At 41.3% G+C, this 16225-nt stretch overlaps 1 protein-coding gene across 6 annotated transcripts in view; it reads right to left on the bottom strand.

Moving 5' to 3' along the window:
• Window positions 1–1020: 1020 nt before the first annotated feature.
• The window catches only part of per2 (period circadian clock 2), a 32917-nt gene continuing 17712 nt past the window's right edge, over window positions 1021–16225 (bottom strand). For 3 of the 6 annotated variants that reach the window (XM_086272514.1, XM_086272519.1, XM_086272518.1), the window contains 20 exons: window positions 15846–15967; window positions 15524–15725; window positions 14508–14559; window positions 13840–13982; window positions 13280–13358; window positions 13071–13177; window positions 12822–12975; window positions 12562–12676; window positions 12186–12326; window positions 11468–11558; window positions 11154–11334; window positions 10733–10857; window positions 10341–10547; window positions 8795–9058; window positions 7349–8241; window positions 6927–7043; window positions 4845–5040; window positions 3955–4081; window positions 2454–2604; window positions 1021–2367 (listed from right to left, as the gene is read on the bottom strand). In XM_086272514.1, the coding sequence (XP_086128640.1) occupies window positions 2218–2367; window positions 2454–2604; window positions 3955–4081; window positions 4845–5040; window positions 6927–7043; window positions 7349–8241; window positions 8795–9058; window positions 10341–10547; window positions 10733–10857; window positions 11154–11334; window positions 11468–11558; window positions 12186–12326; window positions 12562–12676; window positions 12822–12975; window positions 13071–13177; window positions 13280–13358; window positions 13840–13982; window positions 14508–14559; window positions 15524–15725; window positions 15846–15967 (3617 nt within the window). In that variant the 3' untranslated portion in view covers window positions 1021–2217. The remainder of the gene's footprint in view (window positions 2368–2453; window positions 2605–3954; window positions 4082–4844; window positions 5041–6926; window positions 7044–7348; window positions 8242–8794; window positions 9059–10340; window positions 10548–10732; window positions 10858–11153; window positions 11335–11467; window positions 11559–12185; window positions 12327–12561; window positions 12677–12821; window positions 12976–13070; window positions 13178–13279; window positions 13359–13839; window positions 13983–14507; window positions 14560–15523; window positions 15726–15845; window positions 15968–16225) is intronic. The other 3 variants (XM_086272515.1, XM_086272517.1, XM_086272516.1) reach the window with 3 other exon arrangements.

Here is a 16225-nt window from a genome sequence, read left to right on the forward strand (position 1 = left end):
ATCAGAGTTAAAAATCAGTGTAGGAATATGCTGTACAAAACATGGGGCATGATTTCCATCCGACTTAAGTAGCTTAACAGTGAAGATATAGTATAACAAAAATATAGTTAACTAAATGTGTTCATTGTGTGGAATGACACTTTGCAGAATTATATTAAAGCCTTACTTATTTTGCAGATAAATCATATGAAGTACAAGACAAAACATTTGTATCCAAAATAAAACTGTACTTTATTCAAGTAAATATATCAGGTTACTTTGCTATCCATATATTCATCCAGGGATTTGGGGCACTAAGATTAACAGAATTGTAATTAAACTGCATTTAGGGCTCTGCAGACACTGTTGAGAAAAACTGTAACAAGCTAAGTTTAAGATGTCGGAACATTCTTTTTTTTTTTTTTTTTTTTCCAGTCTGCAGAAATCATCCCGTCTCTTCCTTATTCGTCGTTGTTGGACTGGCAAAGAAGGTGCACGACACACTTTGCTTTAAGTTATGCAACATTTTATTTTGAGAAAAGTTAGCAAACATAGTGGAATCATTTCCTTTAAAAAATAAGAAAAACAAAAATAAAAATGTGTATGTCAGTGTCTGTTTGAAGACCACCCCCCCCCCCCAAAAACTTGAACAAAAATGTTCAAGTTCCCAAAGAGACTCAAACAACAGCGTAGGCTTCAAAGTGAAAAAACTCTTCAGCCACCTGACGTCCAAGCTGCTTTGTAACAGTGAAATTACCCTAAAGTCAGCCTGAAGTGTTTGTTCTGAACAGTAACGAGCTTCAGTCTGTTCAGGATGTTCCTCTCCTTGTTTATGATTGCAACATCAGACCACGTCGAGCGTCATGCAGCACACTTCAAAACTGGGGAAAACCACAATAATCTCTTTACAATAACCACCCACCCTAAACATGCAGCTCGGTACTTTTCAGTTTGTGATGAGCGGCTTTCCTAGTGTTGATTATGGAATTCACATTTTCAAAATAGAGCTTATAATAAATAATATTAATTCTTTTGGTCCAGTTTGCTTTTTAAACTTTTTTTTTAATACTATAACTTAAAAACACATTGACTCATTTATAGAGAAACAGTTATCAGTTATTTTATGTAAAAATATAGCCTATACATATGCCTAGAGTCAGAGAGTGTTGCAAACACCAACACAAGCTTTGAAATATATATATAAAAAAAAAAAGAAATCTTTAAAGTGAGTGTCACAGCTGAAAAACAAAAATGCTGCATTTCATCAGAAACAGATGAAAGGAAATCTGCTGAATGAAAAAAAAAAAATCTAGAGCTGCTTTTAGTGACGTGTCACCAAATGACAGAAGTGTAAAAAGTTTGAAATGAGCTTTTTTTTTTTTAAAGTATGACATTATGTGAATCAGTGTAGCATATGTGCCTCACACCCCCACCCCCAACTCAGTGCAAACTTAAATCAACTCCATCACTTGATCAGCAATGCTTGTACTACATTGGACATCTTTCCCCTCTATGTTTAACAGCTGAGATCCCCCAATTGAATACAGGCATCAGCAGAATGAATATCAGACCCACAGGAGTCTCATTTACATTCTTCTTTATCCAACCCAGTGGGAAGAAATATACAATTTAAGATTCAAAAAGTTACCTTAGTATCAGATTTCTTTCAACTATAAATACTAAACTGCAAAGTGCACTTGTGCTCATTTGGTGTCTGATGTGTATGAATGACAGAAGTGTCGTTGCAACTCGGGGAAACGCCACGAAATACTGAATTCATCAAACACCACAGAGCCACCGAGAGCAGCCCCCAGCTGACTGATGTTTGTTTGACCTCTGTGGTGGTGCCTGGCATGCGAGCACACTTTCTCTTTCCCTTTATTGGGCTCAGCATCTGGTAATCAAGTCTATATAAAAACCATTAAGAGCCGCACGTGGCAACATGCTACAAAAGGGATGACGCAACAAACAGGCGCAGTCTTAGAGACCAGCAATTCCTCAAGCAACAACACAGTGAACAATTAAAAAGTAGATTAAAATATAATGTAATGAATCTACTACACATGTTCACATTCTACAAAAATCTGGACTGTTTTATCCAGTTTTCTTGCTGGCACCTACACAAGAAGAACTCACAGAACAGCAAGAGAGAAACAGTAAGAGCACATTTAAAACTGGTCCCTCTTCAAAGGCTGTAAGCCAGTGGCTAACAAAGTCACTCTGGACACTTTGAGAAGCTTATTGTGCCGCCGTCTGTGTTTGACAGTCGGAGGCCGAAGGAGAGCCGTGGCAGGATATTCCGGCGGTCTCAGATTCATCGAGGTCTTGGTACGGCTGATCCTGTACCGCCGTCGCTGCCTCTAAGGCGTCATCACACCAGGAGCACATCTGGAAAAAACATGTTCAGGTGTAAATGAGGCATTATGTTTACATTAACAGTGGATATCTGAACTGGAAGGGGTATTCAATTCTACCTTGATATCTATGGCTTTGGGTAAACCTCCCTTCTTGATCCAGGGGTGAACCTCGATCAGCTCCTTCTTCTGCTCTTCAGAGAAGCGCGGTTGGCTCTTCTGCAGCTGCCTCAGTTTCTCTTTGTCTTCTCTCAGCACCTTTTCAATATCACTGCAGACACATTGAAACGCACAGACACGGTCACGATTCAGCTCACACGTGTGACAAATGCTCAGATAAACAACACTGGAAGCTTCGATTTGCATGCTTATGTTGCACTTTTGGATAATTTATTACTTTTATGTTCGAACAAAGTTTCGCTGTCAGGCTCCTCACACCCAACACAGCAGATCTCTTTTGTTGTGAGGATTCCATCTAGTGGTCAAAAGTCTTACTACAACCATCAGGGTTGGAGCTTCTGTGTCATGATTACAGATTGCAGTTTCTCTTTTCCTCCACATTTACAAACACTGAACACAAAAAGTTTCCGTGCTCCCTCTTACACAGAGATGATGCAACACAACAGGAAGATGAACATTTGCTACCACAGTTAAGGGAGTGTGTGGTAGATGCATAAAGAGTCTGAGTATATCAAGTGATGCTGCCTGAAAAGGGTTCATTGAAAGTATCGCATCTTCTTTCTCTGGAAGATGTGGTAGTCAGTCAGCATCCCAGTAGAAGCCTTGTAGACTAGCACTAATCTAATCCTATTAGAATAAGGATGCCAGAATTTATATTGAATATTTTCTGGGCAGTGGGCCTTTTCTGTAATTTAACACATTTATTTATTTGTACTGACAGATTTCTTGCATTTAAATGGTAAATGGCCTGTATTTGTATAGCGCTTTACTTAGTCCCTAAGGACCCCAAAGCGCTTTACACTACATTCAGTCATTCACACACACATTCACACACTGGTGATGGCAAGCTACACTGTAGCCACAGCTGCCCTGGGGCACACTGAGGCGAGGCTGCCGGACACTGGCGCCACCGGGCCCTCTGACCACCACCAGACAGCATCATCATACGACAGCATCATTTCTTCATCGTGCAGGAAAAAAAGGAGTCTCACTGTTGACATTGCACTTCTTTTTATATTAAATGGGATTAAATGTGTAGTTAAACATCTATTCAGCCAGTGGTTCACCTGAGATCAAAGCTAGCTAGTGATGAATGTAAAGCAGTTTTACAGGGTGGGTTAAAACTGCGCATACGCTTTCCAATGGTGGGGACTCGGTTAAACATGTTAAACAGTCTTTTAGCAAGCTGTTGCCTTCAGGCATCCCACACCAAGTTTCCTGCACACGCACACAGCCTTATCACTAGTGCATTACTGAGGAACCTTCCATTACAAACAGATGGTGAATAACTACCACACCACAGTGTCTACAGGGCCATTTATCCTACTCCTCACTGGCTGAGCCCCATTCTCCCACTCACTGCGAGGCCAGCTGATAGGTCATCATGACCTTCTCATCTGTGTTAGCCATGAGCAGCCACAGCGGGTCCTGCAGTACATACTTTGTGATATGGTCGCTCTGCTCCATTCTGCCGCGTCTTCCATCTCTGCCGCTCATATGACCTTTGACCTTCTGGCTGTGCAGCGATGAGTCCACACTGCCAAAGTATTTGCTACTGTTGGTGCTTTCTGAGAGGAGCCAAAGAGCAGAGTATTGTTAGAGGCCAAGTAAGTTGATGATCATATGACAAATTATGTAGTTTTAAAAGCTTTCCATTGGCCTACCTAATAACAGGACATTTATCATTGAGGGGACAATGCTTATTTTACACAGGCTAAATATTAATTTCGCAGAGTTTTGGAAACCTTTCACTTCCTACCTCTACCACGCTCACTCTGTACTGTGTGGTTCTCTTTAATGATGAGATTTCTCAGTTCAGTTCTTGACACTTGGCTATACAAAGTCATCACAGCATTTCCATCTCCTGCTCTTTAAACATCAGCGGTTCTTTTTCTCAAGTCTAAACTGATTTAATTTTTTTTTAGCAGGATGCTTTCTCAAGTGACAACTCGAACCCTCGCTGAAGTTTTTATACTGTGTGTAAATTGAAAGAAAACCCTCAGTTTTTAACTTGATTTTGTTAGCTTTGCAAAGTAAGAAGTTAAAGCACATCATTCCACAGCTGTTGTTTACATTATGGATCAATAAAAGGTCAGCTTTTCAGGTGGGCTAATAATACTAACTCTGGTAATTTTTGTCTTTCTTTTGAAATAATTCTGTTATTGTATGCAAACAGAAATAATTTATGCTTTCTAAAGAACGCTACTGCGTTTAGAAATGTTAAACATTGCTTGCTCTGTTAAAAAAAAAAAAAAAAAAAAACTTGGACAAAAACTTCAAATCTGTATAGCAATCACAAGTTAAAACACATGGTTATAACTGTAGGACTACCTGAGACTCTGCTGGCTGACGTCCTGCCCTCAGATGTCCCGCTATTCGAAGTGCCGCTGGCTGACGTTCTGTAGCCCATGGACCCTGAGGTGGCTGAGCCGGTGCCCGAAAAGGAGTCCTCTTGGAGGATAATGTTCAGCATGTCACTGGATGAAGAGTTGGCATCGCTGTTGTTAGCGTCACATTGCGAGCTTGTCTGCAAAAACAAATATTGAAGGAACACCACATCAGAGGAGCAGGATTCAGGTCCTCACACTGAAGCATTCATTACACTCGCAGACGCCGTTTCTCTTGCCGTTTTACATCCTGCCTCAGATTTTAAAGACTCACCTGGGAGCATGTTTCTGCTTAATCATAAAAAACTTCTCAGCAAACACTCGTTGGTTCACAAGGACCGAGGAGACCAGTGTAGTTGATTTAAATTAGATACATGATCCTGATCCTTTTCCAGCTAATTTAAAGTGAGGGAAGTCAATAATTCATGAATGCAATATGTATATTATAATTAGAAAAGCATTTGCAAAATACAGAAGATGGCTGCAAACCACTTTTCCTTTCTTCATTATATCATCTCGGTACAATACAAACGACAATACCCCCTTCCACATGTTTAATTGTGAATCAGGTTCCCACAGCTGTGGAGGTCATGCTAAAATCAGTGTATGTGCAATGGAAAAAATACGAAGGTGAACCATTTAGAAGTAGCTGCATCAGTTTAAGCGTGGTCTGATCTTCATCAAAGTAACAATTCTGAAAAATGCATTTTTTTTAAAGGACTAACACACAAATTAGTGTATCGTCTTCAGTAATATGAAGCACATAGTTCAAACACCCACAGTATAGTAGACCCATGGGCTACAGGCTTTAAAAACCCCACTGGAGATATCCAATCCAGTAAGTCAAACCACACTGTTGGCATGTGTGAAGAGAGAACTTGACCTCTGCATTGAATCGCACTTGTTATTAATCTCTGTCTCTCTTCCACAGCATGTTTTCTATCCTGTCTTCCTTCTCTCACCCCAACCGGTTGCAGCAGATGCCCGCCCCTCCCTGAGCCCGGTCCTGCGGAGGTTTCTTCCTGTTAAAAGGGAGTTTTTCCTTCCCACTGTCGCCAAAGAGCTTGCTCACAGGGCATCATATGATTGTTGGGTTTTTCTCTGTATGTATTATTGTAGGGCGACTGTTGTTGTGATTTGGCGCTGTGTAAATAAAATTGAATTGAATTGACTTATTTAAAAAGGTGAGAGATGAAGGATGGGATCTGCAGCAGGACGCCAGCGGAAGCTGATCTTACCGTGTGCCTCGACTTGTCAATATGACACTCTATAATGCTTTTTTTGAACTGAGGAAAGTTAGGTTGAATTGCTTGGGGGAGAACATACACGCTATGTGCGCTGTACGGTAGAAAAAAGATCATGATTTGAGTTTTTCTGGGCCTGGAAATAAACCCACTGCAGAATAACTACAAATAGAGAAAAATCTGTCCAGTATCCAGTCAGACCCCAGAGACACAGTTAAATGAACTCAAGAGAGCGCTTCACTTCAGACATCTTGTGAATCTGGCTAAGCTGAGGAAGAGAAGTCCAAAATTTGGCAGAAAAATATGCTCTTCAACCCACAGCTACCAAAAACATTTGAAGTTTCTTCTGCCAGAGCATTTCTGACCAGTTAAACATAGCATTTTGGGTTATTTTCCTTCTAGCACAACAAATACTTAATGGCTGTGTTGATTGAAAAACAGAGAAAACTTAAATTGTTCGTGTTTTGGTGCTTGTAATGGTCAGTTAAATAAAGATCAGTTCTCATTTTATAACCAATTATTAAAACTGGATTATTCCAAAGGTGCACATACAGAATACTATCCTGTAATTAACTTCCTCAAGAGGGCACGTGCCTCCAGGTTTTATTATGCTTCTTAGGCGGTTTTCATTGTCATGCTTCAGCTAAAAATCAGCGTCTACTGAACAAGCAATAATAATACTCATAAGTCATGAAAAGGAAAACAGTAACTGGAACAGTTGACATGGAATCGGGAAGAAATGGGATTTGAAAAGTGCGGAGGTTTTACGATGATTTGCCTACCTCATTGCTGAAAGCACTCAGCCTAGAGCACACTTTATCCCAAGACAAACGCTCACAGAAACAGGCTGTACCCCCGAAATACAACGGTCCTGGAGGACCAAGGAGACTGAGAGATGGCTAAAGGGTGTAAGGAATAATAACATGATTAACACACCCTGGGCCACATTTAATCGGAGGAGTTTTTACAATAGCAAAACAGAAGTTATTTAGTGGAAATAATTTTGGATAAAATCACTGTCATAACGGCATTAAAGCCCACAAACTGAGATGCATATATAGTGAACTTTATGGGGGAACATGCCACAGCCTATAAAGGGAGCCCACGACGTTAAAATTCTTTGACACTGTGGGCTGCTGACAGATTAAGAAGGATCCAGGTGGGAAAAAAACAGGACAAAGGGAAGTTGTATTTCCTTGTTTACCTGATTCAGTTCCCTCTCCTTAGGCTGGCTGGCACTTGCTGTTTGCTCCCTCTCAGCTGCAGTATTTCCTCGTCCTCCAGAGGGGAGCATCGCGCCGTCCTGCCTGTCCACGTTCAGTTCCAGCTCCAGCAGGTTAAGGGGTGAGCTGCAGCGTGACTGGAATAAGCAAGGGGAGGCCTGGCCTTCAGCTCCTCCAGACTGTGGCGTTGAGGACCGAGACTGTCCTTCAACGGAAGGCTTAGGGATTTCCGAGGATGGTGGGAAGCAGAATGATGGAGTTGAGCTGCCTGCTGCTTGAGGAGGAGTGAAATTGGTCTGAACGTTGAACTGAGTCTGACCGCTGAAGGAAGGTGGGAATGGAAAGGCAGCCTGAGCAAAAGGCAATGTTTGGGTGGGGAAGACCCCAGTCTCTGCTTGGTACACTGGCTGCTGTGGTGGAGGACCGGGGCCCATTACAGGGTACAGGTAGTTAGGGAGTACTAGAGCCACAATGGGGGTGACCATGGGGGAGGTGTAGGGAGCAGAATGGATGGATGAGGGGCCAGGAGTGGCTTGAGCACCCTGGCTGTCCCTAAAGTTTTGTGTAGTGGTATCTGTCCGTGGACCTATGGACTCAGCTCTGGGGTAAACCTGGAGAGGGTAGCCTGGCATCACGGTAGGGTAGGCCATGGGAAAAGCCGACTGCGTTGCCTCAGAGGGAGACCAAGATGTCTGGTTAAGGCTGTAGTTTGGAAAAGAAGGCCGCTGCAGCTGTGGTCCTTGATGGGACGCTGTGCTGTCGGAGGACTCGACCTGTTTAGCCCTCTTTGATTTGGTCTTCTTATTCCGCGTGCTTCTCCGTGTGGTTGGCTCTGCAAACGCTCCACCCTGTTTGGGTCGAACAGCAGGTGCAACTAGACGATCAAGGAAATGAAAAAAAATATTTTATTTAAAGTTTTCATGAAAATTTTCCTCACGCATTGTCCGAGTGGACAATTTACAGATTCCTCCTATGAATAATAGGATAGGAGAGAGTAAAAAATATTGTTGTAAATATCATAAAAGTTGGAAGCAGGTGATCTAAACCACATAAAAACATCCTTGCTGCACCGAAACAAATATACTGTGCAGTCATAGCTAGTGGAAATATAACAGATTAAGGTTGAAACAGGGAGCCAGTCAGTAAACTGTAGAGAATATTCCTCATAATATTTCTTTGTCACTTTTTTTTTTCTTCAAAATAAAACTCCTCTAGCTTTGGGATTGATTTCAAAGTTAGTTTGTGTCTGTTACTCTATTTCTAGTCTTTTTTAAAGCTGTGTCACCATCTCCGAAGATGTTTAATCAATGGAATGAGTCATAAATTATAAATAGAGATTAAACAGGTTATAAATAGACATGGACGTAAATTGCAGTGAGCCAGAATTATCCTTCCTGTGTCAGTATGGGGTTGGTGTTTAGTTGTACCATCGCTGCCGATCTGTTCTTTCTGACGCTCCAGGTACTCGGAGCAGTTTGCTTCGAGGGGGGAGAGTCTGCGAAGCTCTCTGAAGTGACACAGAAAGGCCTGCTCCTCCTTCTGCGTATGTGCTGCCAAAACCTGCTTGGTCAAGCCCAGCTTCTTGTAGCACTCTCTCTCCTGACTGGGAGGTGAAAATGCACACGGAGGAGCCGCAAGGTTCTGGATGGATTCGGCCACTTCCCCTGTGCCCGGTACGTCCTCTATGATCTCTGCATGAATGACAGCAAGAGAATAACTTTAATAAGCTGTAAAGCAACAGAAGGTGGGGTTTTTAATGCAACACAACATTTTATTATTAAAAGCGACAAAGACAAAAGCAACATAGAGAAAACAATGCAGTAGCCTACACTGGAACATATAATGACACACTGAAAGAAAGGCTCACACAAATTGGGAACCACGTTCAAAGCCAACAGTCTGTAAAGCAACTGCACAGTTAAGACATTGCAGTGAAGTACAACAGTTACAGCCAATGAATATAGAGAAATTGGGCTGAGGTATTAAGATGAAGCGGTGCACAATCAGTGAGAGTTTTGCTGCATTTTTGCATAAATAGCTCAGTTCATTTTCAGTCGATTCACTCAGTACAGCACATAGTATGCGTTGCGATATCCTATACTACACGTGTTGTACCTCAGTCCTCTCCTTCAGAGAACAGAAGCTATAGACATAACTGTTGGTTTTGTTATTCTGAACTAAGGTGGATTATTATGTTACATGTTTGAACTGCAGAGTAGCTTTGCATGGTTTCAGTTTAAGATAATCCTTATTTAATTCATACTGGGCTTTGGTGCAGACAATCGAGCCGTTTTAGCTTTTTGCAGTTTTTCCTACTGACTGGCTCTGTCTAAACTCTCTGTAACTGAGTATATTTATGGCAGTCTAGTGTGTTAAACTGCCATAGTGTGTGTGCATGTGTCTTTGTCCCCCCCCATCATAAACCTTTGCAGTTATTTCAAATAGGACACAAACCCACTTCATACATACTGGAACTTGAACTGAAAATTTGCCATTGTTTTTTTTTCCTGTATTGAAGGTTTTGCTGATAAACTACAGCATCACAAACACACAGACACACATAAATCAGCACGTACACATACAGGCTGCATTTACAGTGCTGTGAGAAGCCATTTTCCTCTGATTTCTTCTATTATTGAATATTTTTCCACACTGAGACGTTTCAGATCTCCAAGAGGCAGAAACGGATTTTTTGCATACATGAAGTAAAAAGCACTAAAATATCCACAGTAATAGGTTTAAAAAAAAAACAATCTGTTGCATCCGTTACAGTCGCCAATATCACTCCAAATCAGTGATTTTTCAGTACTCTGTAGTGCTCTTTAAACAGAAATAAGCTGAAGAGTGTGCGATTCACATCGAACAACATTTTTTTTGTCTTAATAATCAGATACCTGTAGAGTTCCAGTATATTAAATATGCAACAATAGAGGGAATCTGGTTGGAGGTCAGTACTTTTTCACGTCACTGTACCTGACTCGGGTTGAGGTTTCTTGTCCCCAACATGCACTATGGTGCTACTGTAGCTACACTGGCTGGTTATGGACACCACACTTTCTGGTTTGTTTGGTACAGGTAGGGGCCGCGAAGTGCCCACTACCGCTGTGGCTGCGTCAGTGGACTTTTTATCTTGATCGTCCAAAGCAGAGAGACCAGACTGATCCTTCAACAAGGATGATTCTGCCAAAGAGAACAGAGAACAGGAACTACTGACAAGGAAGTGGTATTGTAGAAGAGTCTGATAGAGAAGTTTAAAGGGAAGAGTCTGAAAGCCTTAGAAGGCTGTAACTTTGCATGATAAAAAAAAAAAAGGTAAGAGGTTTGTGTTATTCTTATTTTAGATGATCTGAAGTAGTGCCACATACCATTAGACAGCTGCATGCTGCTGGATCCCTTCTGTTTGTCCTCATCAGAGTTTGAGGACGTGGTGTTAGAGAGAGACTGGCATTTCCTTTTCATGGTGATGGGAACATTACAGCTCTCCAAGTACCTACAGGGATTTTTCAATCACAAAATTAGTATTTATGCTGATAATACCCGATTGTAAAAGTCAAAGACAATCAAGAACTTTAGGAACTCTGTAAAGGTTGAATTTTATAGTAACAATTCTTTCCAATTCCTCCCTGGTAAAACCATGAATGTGGACAGTAACAGAGAAATATGATACAGAGAACTTGCTGAACTTTCTTTGTATCCATTACGTATTACAGGAACATATAAAGTCCCTCTACATGGGATGGGCAATGCTAATGGCTGGCATTTTCTTCTAATGAGTCATCTCTGTACCTGATAACACTGTCCAGGCAGCTGATCTGCTGGTAGGAGTATACAGTCTGATCATTGAAGGCCAGGTCCTCCTGGAAAGAGGCTCTGCTCTCCTCCATAGGTGATCCCGCCTCCTTCCAGTTAACAGGAGCAGCCGAGTCTTTGGGTCGCACCACGGCTTGGCTCTTCTTCTGTACAGACTCTGCAGCAGACAAATTAGGCATTAGTGTCTAAGATTAATATGAAATCACATCATTGTATCAGCGACTGAACAATTTGCAAAAAATTAGCTCTGCAACCTAGCAAATATGCAGATAATTATTCACTGGACTTACTGGCATTGCTTTTTTTGTTGTCTGGCTTTGCCGTCTGCTGCTCTTCTCTCTTCTGAAGATGAATTCCCTTGCAGATTTCTTGAAAAGTTCGCTGGTAATAGACAAACAAGAGTCAATCATTTACAATCTGCTCAGACTTTTCATTCAAAATAATAATACAAGAATATTAAGACTAAATTCATATTAATCTTGGCTAAATTTGTTTCATAATCCTGAGGCAAAAGTGCTGTTACCCTGACCACATGGGTAAGGATTCACTGCAGTGAGCTGTAACAGTGACCTAATTCCCTTCCTTAGTCACTTCTTCGCCATATAATCAAGTGAATAATTTACTTAGTGGTTAGCAGCAACTTGAGGTTCAAGATTCTGAATAGTTTCACTGCCAACTGTTGAATAATCAGACGTCCATAAAGAGAAAGTGAGCATGACTCACTACTCAGTGCTCTTTAGACTACAAGCCACATTTACCTCGTCACACATACAGTGCTTTTTTTCTATACAACTCGAGAGCTTCATATCCCTTACATGCAGGGTAAAACTTGCCAGTGCACCTTGCCAGTGCATGTATTTGGACTGTGTTTGATCTGCGACATGCATGCACACGTGCCTTGTTTTCAAGGCTGCTGAACTCAAACTCGGATGCTAAACTAAAATGTCAAACAATAAATGCAGTGCATGCAGCGTTTAAGAAATAATGCATGTTTGTGGGTTTACTCACAGGTCTGGCTTTGCCCCTCATGTCCTCTTCCTCTTGATGCATCTTGTTGTACGACAGGCTCTCGTTAGAGGAGCCTATTTCAAGAAAGTGGTCGTTGCTGTGCAGACTACCATAGCCGCTGGACCCACTGTTATGAACAGGCTGGTTACATAAAAAACAAGACAAAAGAAAAAGATTAAACAGGAACAAATGAAGAGATTATTTCCAGGGACAGAGAGGACATTGCACCTGCAATAACAGTAACTGTTAATCTCCTTCCCTCGATCAATCCTTAGTCTGTGTAGGGTCTTGAAATGTTGCTCTTTCTTTTACCTTCCAACTGAATTTTTTTCCTTTCAGCTTATAAAATTTATATTAGTTTTGTTTTTTTCCTCACCTGTAGCAGGAGCCGATGGATCTGCTCAGTAATCTCCTGGACGTCAGAGTCCATGGTCTTCACCTCTTTGACGCCTGAGACTGGGCCCATAAAACTGTCTTCATTCACGGGGCCCCTGGTAAACAAGCACATCTTACGTGAAGCAGTTTTGTCATCCAATTAAGAACTTGTTTCTATAATGTCACATATGCCGTGGTCAAATATTAATCTAATATCGATTTAAATGTATGTATCAACTTGTTTAGGTAATAAATACTTACATGCGGACTTTGTGTCTCCCAATAACAAAGGAGACTTTGCGGCTCCAAGGATTGACAAAACTGGACCAGCTGGTGTCTAAGATGATGTACTCTCCATTTCTTGCACAGAACCTGATGGACGAGTGGTCAAACGGTTGGCCTGCACACTGGAGGACTGCAGAGGAAAAACAAACAGATTGAGACAGGCGCTGATTTCCCCTGCTTACACTGGATGTTGATGTTTCTTCTGTCAATTTTGTGTGGGCTCACTCTTTCTGTGAATAGCCAGCATGATCGGGCGGTCACTGGGATGCAGGTGGCAGAGGACTGGGGTGCCAATCAGGTCCTGTGGGAGGTACCCAAGAAGAGGTACTGCCCTGAAACAAAGTGCAGTGTTAGCAGCCAACATCACCAAATGTTTGCACCTTTTTCAGAGATCACTTAGTTTAAATTCAGCAGTAAAAGCATTCTTGGCTTACCTCTCATCCACATCCTGGAACACACAGCTTGGAGAGTGAGTGGTGGTGAAGATCTGCTTGTCTGTTGGAATTCTGGGTGCTTAAGGATAAAAAAAAATATACAGATACAGTTCACTTTAATTTCTATAGCACCAAAACACAACGACAGTCTTCTTAACACACTTTTTAAAATTGTATGATGAAGACCATACGGTGTCAGAGAGAAAACCCCAACAATCTTCAAGAAAAAGGGAAGTTTTAAGTCTAATCTTAAAATTAGAGAGGGTGTTAGTCTTCTAAACGCTGGCTGGGAGTCACTTCCACAGGACAGGAGTCTGAAAGCTGAAGGCTCGGCCTCCCATTCTACTTTCAGAAACTGTAGGAACCACAAGTAAGCCTGCAGTTTGATAGCAAAGTGCTCCATTAGGATATTATTGTACTAATAGGGCTTTTAAGATATGACTGATATCTCGAGACCTTTTATAGGAGGAGAAGAAATTTAAATTCAGCTCTGGATTTAATAGGGAGCCGGTAAAGAGAAGCCAAATTAGGAGAAACATATTCATATTCAATATTTTTACCATCATAGCCAGAGTGGACCCTCTCAGCCAGAAGGAGGCAGCAGAACTGGTCTTCAGTGTGCACTGTATCCTGGACCTTCATCAGGTAAGGCGTCATGCGGAATGGATAGTACTGCAGGTCACCCTCACACTCCTTACCACTGCTGGATATTAGGCAAAAGAGGTAAAGTGAGCCAAACAAAGATGAGACTGGGTACATGAGTCAAGTATGCACAAATACCCTCTAGTTTAATCGCTTTTGGATTTTAGAATCTGAACACATGGGGGCGCTCTGTGGTCATTTTCCACCCATCAGTAAATAGGAGTGAATGTTTGTGTGCACAACTTTAAATAGCTGTTCTGTTTAAGGTTTTAGATCTCTGATGTGACCCCATAAATCAGACCAATACTAAAAAATATAGTTAAATAAAAGAATTCTTTAAAATAAAAGATTTAAAGAATGCTATAGAAGTCTGTGGAACATCCTAACAAATGCTAAGTGTGTTGTTAATATGTAAATGGTCTTTAACGCTGGCCTGGAAAAAGCAGCTGTTTACAGGTTTTTATGCATATGATGTCACAAACTCATTGAAAAAGCATCTAGCCTGGATAGAAAGTATGAATATGAACTAAGAGCAGGTACGAGCAGCAGATGGCCCGACACTGCATTTGACCCAGCACCCACCCACCTGATACGACAGAAAAAGGACTTCTCCTGCATGCAGTCAGGCGGGGACGACTCTGAAATGGGAAGAGAAACGTTTTAATTCAAAAGCAACACGATCCAGCCAAATGGTGGTGAGAGTCTGGTCTCCTGTAGGTGTCCAATGGTTGATTAATTCCATCAATAAACATCCTTTGGAAGCCCAGCCCTGCACTTACTTTAAATGAATTTAAACATACATGGTACACCAGCCAAAATAATTCCAGGCCTAATTGGGAGAAAGAGTAAATGATTTATGGAGTATATTTAGTCTTATTGAGCACTTTGTGTTACAAGCACCATATTTACCACCACCCTTCTGAGCTATTCCCCACACACAGGGCTCATCTGGGATTTAAATGCAGGACCTCTAAAAGGGTCTTTGTGCGTAAACAAGATTTAAGGCACCACACTGACTGGTGAAGCTGGCCATTATCCGTTACACAGAGTCTCTCTGGGAAAATTAAATGAAGGGTATTCATTATCCGATTTCAAACTGTGTCTTGGACATTTGCACGTTTTGTTCTTTTGTGGACTTTTAAAAGCTTCCCCATTTGGCAACCCATTATAATTTCCAGATTATGCTTTAACGACTGAGACAGCTCGATCTGTTCCATATAGCTGAGTGAAAAGGGGTAAACATCAGCGGTTTTAAATGGATAACTTGAATCCATTGAACATAAACTTAATAAAGTACCTCTAAGCCTCTTCATTATAGACTCTCAGATGTTTTTCTATTTCTGTGAAGTCTTTATATAGTTCTTGTACTTGTAAGGGATGGTCTGACATCATCCTCTTATTACTTGTCTGAATTTAACTTAAACGCTCAAAAGCTAAGCCCTCTTGGATAAACCCATATTTGTACTTATTTGGCTTTTCTTTTGCTATACTGTAACTGTTCTTGAAACTATTGTATTGGAAATCTGTCCTTATATTAACGTTGAAATCCCTTCTGGTGGTCCATAAGAACAATTACTTCAGAGATCTCTGTCGTCACCATACCTGCTCCAGTGCACATGCTCCAGGAGGGCAGGCGATAAGGCGTTGTGAAGCTGTAAAAGACGCTGACATCCTGCGGTGTAAGAAACTCCACAAACTTGGTGTTTCTGAACACATCTCTCTTACAGTTGAGGATGGAGGCAGCCTGGTCAGAAATGTAGACTATCCTTCCAGTGATAAGAGACACGGCAACTGCAAACATATCCTGTTGAAGACATGAAATTGTGGTTTGAGGAAAAAAATAATAATTACAAGACTTTTTCTTTGCATCTTTGTTATTGTTTAAGAGCACAAATCAGTTTTAAAAGCTACTTCAAGATCTTACATTGTTTTTGAGAGTGTACTCAGAGGTGATGCTATCGATCTCCTCTATTGTGTATGAAGACACATCCAGGCCTGAAGGCTGACTGTCATTGGTCATCAGGAGCTGGTAATACTCCTCATTGGCTGAAAGAAGAAATATACACAGAACATTTTTGTCAGAATATGCTCAAAATATAAGCTCAGAGTAGATGAAAACTAGCAAAACTAACAAAATAGTATCAACATAAGACTACCAAGACAGAGCTGATGTAATAGTCTGTAATCCTAAATCTCAGTGCTATGCTGAAATGCGTCGCAAGTAAACATCTGCCCACCCATTAACATCTGCAAGCATTTCAGCAGGAATGAGGTGAGCATTTACAGATCATTACCTGGAAACTG

Source organism: Aulonocara sp. 'chitande type north' Nkhata Bay, linkage group LG18, assembly GCF_057382095.1.
Source record: "Aulonocara sp. 'chitande type north' Nkhata Bay isolate Kocher_YH1m ecotype deep benthic linkage group LG18, A_spYH_male_GT1.1, whole genome shotgun sequence".
NCBI classification, from domain to species: Eukaryota; Metazoa; Chordata; class Actinopteri; order Cichliformes; family Cichlidae; genus Aulonocara; species Aulonocara sp. 'chitande type north' Nkhata Bay.